Source organism: Monodon monoceros, unplaced genomic scaffold (genome assembly GCF_005190385.1).
Source record: "Monodon monoceros isolate NGI ecotype Baffin Bay Population unplaced genomic scaffold, NGI_Narwhal_1 Super_Scaffold_13, whole genome shotgun sequence".
NCBI classification, from domain to species: Eukaryota; Metazoa; Chordata; class Mammalia; order Artiodactyla; family Monodontidae; genus Monodon; species Monodon monoceros.
The window spans coordinates 23,355,331-23,365,207 of NW_021703769.1; the positions used below are offsets into that span (position 1 = coordinate 23,355,331).

The 9,877-nt window shown below is 50.8% G+C and overlaps 1 protein-coding gene across 1 annotated transcript; it reads left to right on the forward strand.

Moving 5' to 3' along the window:
- The first annotated feature begins 1,584 nt into the window (after window positions 1–1,584).
- GDF5 (growth differentiation factor 5) lies at window positions 1,585–9,142 on the forward strand. The gene is made up of 3 exons (XM_029221454.1): window positions 1,585–1,621; window positions 4,632–5,497; window positions 7,699–9,142. The coding sequence occupies exons 2-3, from the start codon at window positions 4,873–4,875 to the stop codon at window positions 8,571–8,573; spliced, it is 1,500 nt and encodes a 499-aa protein (XP_029077287.1). The 5' UTR covers window positions 1,585–1,621; window positions 4,632–4,872; the 3' UTR covers window positions 8,574–9,142.
- The last annotated feature ends 735 nt before the right edge of the window (window positions 9,143–9,877 follow it).

Genomic DNA, 9,877 nt, shown 5'->3' on the forward strand with positions numbered 1-9,877 from the left:
TCTGAAATTATACATTTGTTTGCTTGTTTGTCTGTCTTTTTCACCAGAATGTGAGCACAGACTTGGTAGTCCACTGTTAGATACAGTGCTTAGGCCCAGGATGTAACACATGGTAGACACCCAGTGTATAGTTGATGGATAATTAAGTACATAAATGAATGAATACCCAACGTCACCCAATTGGTTAGTGGCAGAGCCAGGACACAAACCAAGTTGTTTGATCCTGGAACCCATACTCTTAGCCAGCTCTAACCCATGCTGAACTGACTCCGAGAATTAGGAGATTCAGATAGCATAAAGAATGTGAAGCCACTTTGAAAATTGCTAAGTGCTTGAAAAATGATGTTGCTGCCGCTGCTGCTGCTGCTGATTCAGTTAACTGCTCATCTGTGAAATGGGTATAAAAAATACGCTGGCCTGCCAACTTTAAGAGGATGTTTTGTGGAGTGCCTGTGAGATAGATAGGGAAACATGTAAAAAAGTTAAAGGCTCTACACGGTAGAAAGGACTGTAAAGGTTGTTTGCATGCCAGTGGCTTCCCAAGACTCCCATCTTCTACCTCGAGTTTGACATTAATATTGCTGACAGGAGAGGGGGAGGTAGGGGGACATGGGGGGGGCGGTGGGCGAAGGACTCTCCATCCCAGTAATTAAACATGTTGGGACTGAAGTGCTGCCAGCGGCAGCATCTGGTTGCAATTACCAGAGGGGACCGAAGTGATTAGTCACCTTTATAGTGAGAGCCAGGCCAGTCCCCTGGGCTCCCTGGAGAGGGCCTTCTAAGCAGGCCCAGAGTCCCCTTCCCCGACTCCCACCCCATTTCTGGAGTTCCCTGGTCCTCAAATAATAGCCCTGCTCAGAGACTCCTCCATGTTCCCAAAGTCCCAGCCCATTGGATGAGACCTTGACTAAAAGCCAAGAATACCATAATTGCCCCCTACCACCCTTTCACTTTTCGTGTTTCTAGAAGCTAGGTTAGGATTCTTTGGTATAAAATGTGTCAGAGAGGGAATTAGGCTTAAAAAGTAATTTAACCTTTCTGAACTTCAGTTTCTTCATCTGCAAAATCAGGGTACTGAGAGTATCTACATCATAGGGTTCTTGTGAAGATAAATAAGATAAAAATGCAGTGCGATACAAAGGCCAGAGTCTAGTTTACTCCAGTATATGCTCAATAAATAGCAGCTATTATTATTTGCTGGGTACCAGGCTAATCACTTATTTTTTTAATGAATTTATTTATTTTATTTATTTATTTTTGGCTGCATTGGGTCTTTGTTGCTGTGTGCAGGCTTTCTCTAGTTGCAGCAAGAGGGGGCTACTTTTCACTGCAGTGCGCGGGCTTCTCATTGTGATGGCTTCTCTTGTTGCAGAGCACAGGCTCTAGGTGCGCAGGCTTCAGTAGTGGTAGAATGCGGGCTCAGTAGTTGCAGCATGCAGGCTCAGTAGTTGCGGCACACGGGCTTAGTTGCTCTGTGGCACGTGGGATCTTCCCGGACCATGACTCGAACCCATGTCCCCTGCATTGGTAGGCGGATTCTTAACCACTGTGCCACCAGGGAAGCCCAGGCTAATCACTTTTTATAATTTATTTAATTGAATCCCCACAAACACCCTGTGAGGTAGGTACTGTCATGATTCCTGTTCAGAGTTACAAAAAGGTTTAGAGGCTTCCAAAGATAATATAATATACTAAACCATATAGCAGAACTAGAATTCAAAACCAGGCCTTTTTGTCTCCAAGAGCCCTTACTCTTTATAAAACCATGTTCAAGGGCATCTTGATTGTTTGATTTATTTTTGTTCATTTGTTTGTTTGTTTATTTTGGCCACGCGGCTTGTGGGATTTTAGTTCCCCTGACCAGGGATTGAACCCGGGCCCCTGGCAGTGAGAGCGTGGAGTCTTAACCACTGGACCGCCAGAGAATTCCCGATGTTTTTGATTTATTCATCCCTTCATTTATTCACTCACTCAGGCTTACAAAATACCTAATTCGTGGCAAGACAAGAATCCCTTCCTTTCAGGAACTCAGAGTCCAGCAGGGAAGGCACGATATGTCTGTAAGTAACTATACCTTAAAGTAGAAAATGATGGCTTTTGTATATAAGGGCCGGTTAGAGATTCATTCATCCATACGACACACTGAGAACCTGCTATGTGCTGGGCCCTGTGCCCAGCCCTGGGAATAATTGAAAGATAAATATGGTGCCGTCTAGTCATAATCTCATGGGGGAGACAGGTATGTAAATAAATTATTACTGCTATAAGGAATTACGTTATGATTTTTTAAATATGAAAAAAGTACACAGAGTAGAAGAAATGAACTGTGTCGGAGACAGGGAGGCAGAGGCAGAACTGGATAATCTTGGAGCTGCCAAAATGGAAAGGGGCACAGAAAATGTGTGATGGCAAATCAGGAGTGTGTATTTTCTGGTGAATGAGGGAAGGCTTCATGGAGGAGAGGGCACATGAGTTGGCACTTTTCAATGGGCAGGTTTTAGAGAGAGGGAGGATTGGAACAAAGAGATCCGGGAGGCCTAGAAGCCAGTTATAAGGGAATTATATTAGGACAGGCCATGAGGAGGACTGAGACAGTGAGGCAGTGGGGATGGAGAGGATGAAGGAACCCCAGAGATGACTGCTTAAGTGGACAAGTCAAAAGGGAAGCCAAGTGTTGTGAATCTGGGCAACCGGAGGGAGAGTTAGGAATTCAGCTCTTCCTTAAAGCTCCCCCTGAACAGTGTCTGGTAGTGTATTGATCCTTTGAGATGGGAAGGTGGAGCTGTCCTGGGGTTTCTGACCTAGGGGCACCAGATGAAGCTTGAAATGGCCAAGCTATGCAGCTGTGCTCTGAAGATCAGCAAGGATCTGGACGTATCACCATGAAAAGGCTGGTCGAGCACCTGGACAACCGGGCTGTGAGTTTCATCTTCTTTCATTCATCAAATGCTTACTGAGCTTCTACTCTGTGCCAGGTTGTGCTGGGAAACCAATCTGGTGACCTTAGAGTAGGAACAGATCTCTATCGGGCAGGCTCAAAGAATCTCGGATTAAGAAGGAAGCCTACCTGACTGCTTCTACTGCTGCTATACCTCTCACAGTGTGACAAGTGTTGTAGCAAAACGTTCAAGAAGGGGTAATTGGCTCTGTGTGGGGATCTGGGAAGGCTTCCTGGAGGAGGTGAAACTTTTTTTTTTGACTGCTTTGGGACTTCGTTGCTGCATGTGGGCTTTCTCAAGTTGCGGCGAGCGGGGCTACTCTCTGTTGCGGTGCGTGGGCTTCTCCTTGCGGTGGCTTCTCTTGTTGCAGAGCACGGGCTCTAGGCACGTGGGGTTCAGTAGTTGTGGCTCGCGGGCTCCAGAGCGCAGTCTCAGTAGCTGTAGTGCACAGGCTTAGTTACTCCGCGGCATGTGGGATCTTCCCGGACGAGGGCTCTAACCCCTGCCCCCTGGATTGGCAGGCGGATTCTTAACCAGGGAAGGAGGAGGTAAATTTTCAGCTGAAGCTCTCGGGATGAGGAGGACTACCTCCCGTTGTGGGAGTGAAAGGAGGGTATTCCAGGTAAAGGGAACAGTTTTCCCCCACGAGTCCAGCTGGAATTGAGACTTCTTCCAGAACTACCAGAAAAGCACTGTGTGGGAAATCATTTTTCCAGCCTCCTGAAGGGGCCGCTGCTGCCCCAGGCAGGGGCTGCCACCTCTGGACTCAGCCAGTCCCTCCCAACAAAACTGAGTTTGTCTTTGCTGGGGTGGCAGTGAGGTACACTCTGGATCTGCCTCCATCTAAGGAGTGGGCTCAGGGTGGCAGCGCCCCCAAAGCCTGAAGTAACAATCTGAGCTCAGTCAACGGCATCTGGGGGGAGGGGTGTAGTGGGTACTGATACTTTTCTGTCTCTGGGTCACCACAAGTTTAATAAAATAAAAGAAACTGTGAGTAAATGCTGCCATCTGTACTGCCCACCCCCCAACAACAAATCAGGTCCCAGACTAGACGCAAAGGTTGCTTGAAAAACACCCCAAGGACTTAACTGAAAACCCACACTCCTCATGTTTCTGGGGCTTAAGATCCTTGAGTTCACTCCTCAGCATCTCTCCTCAGGAAGGTGGGGTGGGCTGTCCCGTGACGTGGAGGTAAAGACCCGAGAGTCTGCTCCGTGGGACTGAGAGGCCCCCCCCCCCCCAAGCCTAGAAGCCCCCCTCGGGGCTGTGTGCCAAAAGCCCCCATGAGCCATGGCCTCAGAGGGCAGCGGTGATTTTTTTCACATAAATATATCGCACTTAAATGAGTTTAGACAGCATGACATCAGAGAGTAATTAAATTGGTTTGGGTTGGAATTCCGTTTCCAATTCCTGAGTTCAGGTTTGTAAAAGATTTTTCTGAGCACCTGCAGGCATATGTGTGTGTGTGTGTGTGTGTGTGTGTGTGTGTGTGTGTGTGTAAGTATTTTCACTGGAAAGGATTCAAAACTTAAAAAAAAAAAAAAAGAACTGGAGCACACAGGCAGCATTACGCCATTCTTCCTTCTTGGAAAAATCCCTCAGCCTTATACAAGCCTCCTTCAAGCCCTCAGTCAGTTGTGCAGGAGAAAGGGGGCGGTCGGCTTTCTCCTTTCAAGAACGAGTTATTTTCAGCTGCTGACTGGAGACGGTGCACGTCTGGATACGAGAGCATTTCCACTATGGGACTGGATACAGACACACACCCGGCAGACTTCAAGAGCCTCAGACTGAGGAGAAAGCCTTTCCTTCTGCTGCTACTGCTGCTGCCGCTGCTTTTGAGGGTCCACTCTTTTCATGGTTTTTCCTGCCAAACCAGAGGCAACTCCGCTGCTGCCACTGTTCTCTTTGGTGTCATTCAGCGGCTGTCCAGAGGATGAGACTCCCCAAAGTCCTCACTTTCTTGCTTTGGCACCTGGCTTGGCTGGACCTGGAATTCATCTGCACTGTGTTGGGTGCCCCTGACTTGGGCCAGAGACCCCAGGGGGCCAGGCCAGGATTGGCCAAAGCAGAAGCCAAGGAGAGGCCCCCTCTGGCCCAGAACATCTTCAGGCCGGGGGGTCACAGCTACGGTGGGGGGGCCACCAATGCCAGGGAAAAGGGGGGCACCGGGCAGACAGGAGCCCTGACACAGCCCAAGAAGGATGAACCCAAAAAGCTGCCCCCCAGATCGGGTGGCCCTGAACCCAAGCCAGGACACCCTCCCCAGACAAGGCAGGCTGCAACGCGGACTGTGACCCCAAAAGGACAGCTTCTTGGGGGTAAGACACCACCAAAGACAGGATCTGTCCCCAGCCCCTTCCTGCTGAAGAAGGCCAGGGAGCCTGGGTCCCCTCGAGAGCCCAAGGAGCCATTCCGCCCGCCCCCAATCACGCCCCACGAATACATGCTCTCGCTGTACAGGACGCTGTCCGAGGCTGACAGAAAGGGAGGCAACAACAGCGTGAAGTTGGAGGCTGGCCTGGCCAACACCATCACCAGCTTTATTGACAAAGGGCAAGGTGAGGGGGCGGGGGGGGGCAGGGGCACGGCTCAGAGGGAGGGGCATCTGCATGCATGGAGGGGGCTCTCAGAGCCCCGCCACTGCACTGGTGGGAGACGGTGTGTGCATCTGGCCTGGGTGGTATCTGGGACTTACCTCACACACTCCAGGTCCCAGGCTGTTGGCATGTCAGAGCTGGAGGGCACCTGGGGATCACCAAGTGCCATTCCTGCAAGGTGCAGAGGGGGTTACTGAAGCCTGGGAAGGAGATAAGACCTGCCTGTTGGTGGCAGAGTTGGGGACCAGCCTCTAAGACTCTTGATTACCAGGCCATGCTCTGTGCTTATGTGAATTGGCCAGACTTTCCAGGCTGCAGAGGGTTGTAGGTTTTCTCAGATGGCAGAGAGAGAAATTAATCTCAGATACCCATGGTTCTCCCACTTTGCCTTTGGGCTGGGGGGCAGAGGGGACAGGATAGGTGACAACAGTAAATGAGGCATAATGGAGTTCTGGAACAACCTCTAGATATACGAGGTGGGGCAGGGTGGACAACAGACCTAGGGTCTAACTCACCGTGTGACCTTGGGAAAGCCCCTTCTCCCTTTGGGGTCTCAGTTTCCCCATCAGTACAACCCTATGGAGGTTGGATTGGGTGATTTCTGAGAGCCCTTCAAATATGAAAACTTTTTGTCCTGTCCTAAACACACATCATTTTTATCATGAAGCCAGGAGACGATCTGCTCCCTTCACTTCTCCCTCTGCCCACCCCACCTCACTGTCTTGGCTTTTCCTCTCAACTTGCTGTGTGAGCTCAGCAAGTCCCTTCCCCTCTTAGGGCCTCAGTTTCTCCATAAGTGTGAAGAGGAAGGTGGACCTGATTGCTAGAGTTGCTGGCAGCTCATATGTTCTGGTTCTGGGAGTCTTGGGACTTTGGCTGGCAGGGTGGGGGAAGGGTCAGAGAGAGGAAGAGGCTCCTCATTAGAGCTGGCCAGTGGGGGAATGACAGAGTGGGGGGAGGCACAGAGGCAGCAGGTCTGGCTGAGGTTGGGGGAGGTGGCCTGGCTGCCTGCCCAGCCAGAGCAAGCTGTGACCCCTTGGGGAAATCATAAAATAAGTCCCTGTGCCCCCCAGCTCTAAGGGAGCTTGGAGGGGGGAGATGGGGAGTTTAAAGGCCTAATTAGCTTCTAGAGCAATATTATGAATGTTTCCCAATGGCAAATCGGTATTTAGGAAGGAAGGCATGCTGATTCGGACATACTATTGAGCTTCTTATACACACACACAGCCTTATATTTATACGTACATGCTGAGTCACACACATACGTACACACGTGCACACACACCTTACATATATACAAGGAATCTTCTTACATATATATAGACACATATACATACATACCCTTCAAATATTCACACAAGTCCAATCATACATGCATATAACATGTCACTCACATATGCATTACTTTTCATACTCACATGTGAACTGAACCATACATACACACACACACCAACTGTCATTCACACACACATTCACGTACCCAGCAGGGTAAGAAACATACACAACAAAATCATTAGACTGGGAAGCCAGGAAAATTGGCTTATAGACAGGCTTTTTTGTTAACTTGCTGTGTGACTTTAGGCAAGTCACTCCCCCTCTCTGCCCCTCATCCATAAAACAAGAACACTAAGGTCTTCTTTAAGGCATGGTATAGTAGAAGCAGCTCAGGATTGGGTGTAAAAAGTTCTAGGCTGGAGTTCCAGCTCTGTTTTTTCCCAGATGGGTGACCATGAGCAAGTTACTAACTTCTCTGAGCCTCAGGTTCCTCCCCTGGAAAAACAGGGGTCATTATAATGCCCATTCCACCTATCTTACCAAAGAGAAATCATATTGGATAACAGATGGGAGAGGGGCAGGGTAGAAGGCAGTTCTAAGGCTGATGGACCTCTGCTATGCATCTCATTGACACAAACACCCAGAATCACTCATATCAGCTACAGCCACATCTACAGATCAACAATCCTACTTGGTTGACTGTATAGGAAGCTCCCTTATTTTGAAAAAGGCTCCCAGTGGTTTGGGTCTTGCCCTCTGTCAGAGTGGGGAAGAGGTTAAAGAACGTTCTCTCGAGGGGAGAAGAGCTGTGGTCCTCCCCTGAGGCCTTAAGGTGACCAGCTCCCTTGGTGAGGTTGTAGGGAATGACTTATGGGTGTTCTCTCTAGATGACCGAGGTCCTGCGATCAGGAAGCAGAGGTACATGTTTGACATTAGCGCCCTGGAGAAGGATGGGCTACTAGGGGCCGAGCTGCGGATCTTGCGGAAGAAGCCCTCGGACACAGCTAAGCCAGTGGCCCCCGGCAGTGGGCGAGCTGCCCAGCTGAAGCTGTCCAGCTGCCCCAGCGGCCGACAGCCGGCGGCCTTGCTGGATGTGCGTTCCATGCCAGGCCTGGATGGATCTGGCTGGGAGGTGTTCGACATCTGGAAGCTCTTCCGAAACTTTAAGAACTCGGCCCAGCTGTGCCTGGAGCTGGAGGCCTGGGAACGGGGCCGGGCCGTGGACCTCCGTGGCCTGGGCTTTGACCGGGCTGCCCGGCAGGTCCATGAGAAGGCCCTGTTCCTGGTGTTTGGCCGCACCAAGAAACGGGACCTGTTCTTTAATGAGATTAAGGCCCGCTCTGGCCAAGATGATAAGACCGTCTACGAGTACCTGTTCAGCCAGCGGCGAAAGCGGCGGGCCCCACTGGCCACACGTCAGGGCAAGCGGCCCAGCAAGAACCCCAAGGCCCGCTGCAGTCGGAAGGCGCTGCATGTCAACTTCAAGGACATGGGCTGGGACGACTGGATTATCGCGCCCCTGGAGTACGAGGCCTTCCACTGCGAGGGGCTATGCGAGTTCCCCCTGCGCTCCCACCTGGAGCCCACGAACCATGCAGTCATCCAGACCCTGATGAACTCCATGGACCCTGAGTCCACGCCACCCACCTGCTGTGTGCCCACGCGGCTGAGTCCCATCAGCATCCTCTTCATTGACTCCGCCAACAACGTGGTCTATAAGCAGTATGAGGACATGGTCGTGGAGTCTTGTGGCTGCAGGTAGCAGCACTGGCCTCTGTCTTCCTGGGTGATACATCCCAGGATGCTGGTCACAAGAGCCCCTCCACGCACTCCTGGAATCACAGAGGGGTCGGGAAGCTACAGCCAGGAGCATCTACACAGCCTGCGTGAAAGGGGATTTCAACAGCCTTGTTCACTCTCAGAGTGCGAATTGGGCTGAAGGTCTCTTTCTATCCACAAGTCCCCCTGTCTGAGGATCTCTGCCCTTCTGCTGCTCTGACTGGCGGGGACAGGCCCAGGGAGACAGACTCTGAATGGGACTGAGACCCAGGAGGCCTTGTCTTCCAATGAAACTCAGCCCACCACCTCTCCTTACCGGGACCTTCTCGATCTCTGAACTCTCCAGGGAGGACTCTCCTTGGGAGAGGCACAGGTGCCACCTCCTCCTTGAATTACCATTGTGCTTGATGACTTTCTGCCCCTGGGGCAGATGGATGCTGGTTGGGCAGGGGTGGGAAAGAGGGGGAGCGGGTTTGGGCATGGGTGTGAGGCTCTTAGACTGTTAGATTAAAATGTACATTGATGAGATAAAAAACAAAACCATGCCTAAAACTGTGGCAGATTTCTTATTTACCCCAGGGGACCCAGTGACCCTTCAAAGAATGACTGTCCCACAGAGGGGAGGCGGGCTGCCCAGAGCAGAATGGGACAGAGAGCACAGGCTGAGCAGGGCCAGTGCTACCTCTAACCCCATTCCTGGTTTTCTTCCAGAGCTCCATCTATTCCACTGAGGCATAGCAACAGAGTTAGGTTTTCTTTTTGACATTCCTTAGTCAAGTTTGTTGCCTCCAAAATGGATCCCTTAAATGGGAGGGAAATTGGGGATTTCATTTCCTCTAAAGTCATCCCCACTTCCTTCACCAGTGTCTGCTCTGTCCCCTCTCATCCCCACATCATACTCACAGAATCAACTGGTCACCATTTAAAGGGCCCTCCACCTCTCACTGGGGAACGTGGGCTGCCACGATCTCCTCTTCCCCTATTGGGGCATCTCTTTTCTGTCACTGACCACTGTTCCTCACGTGATCTTACCTGTGATCTTATCTTACCTGCTACCCTCCAGTTCGACACACATTCCACCCCTTCACTCCAGCTCTAGAAACAACTGGAGCTCCTCCCCTTTATATTATACCGTATATAAATACATAATTATACATTAGTAACCTCCCCACTGACCTTACTGACCTTAGACGGACCAATGCCAGACACATTCCTGCTTGGGGCTTGGCCCAGACTAAATGCCCACTTCCCTTTTCCACTAGAACCTATGGGGAAGAGCGAAGCATG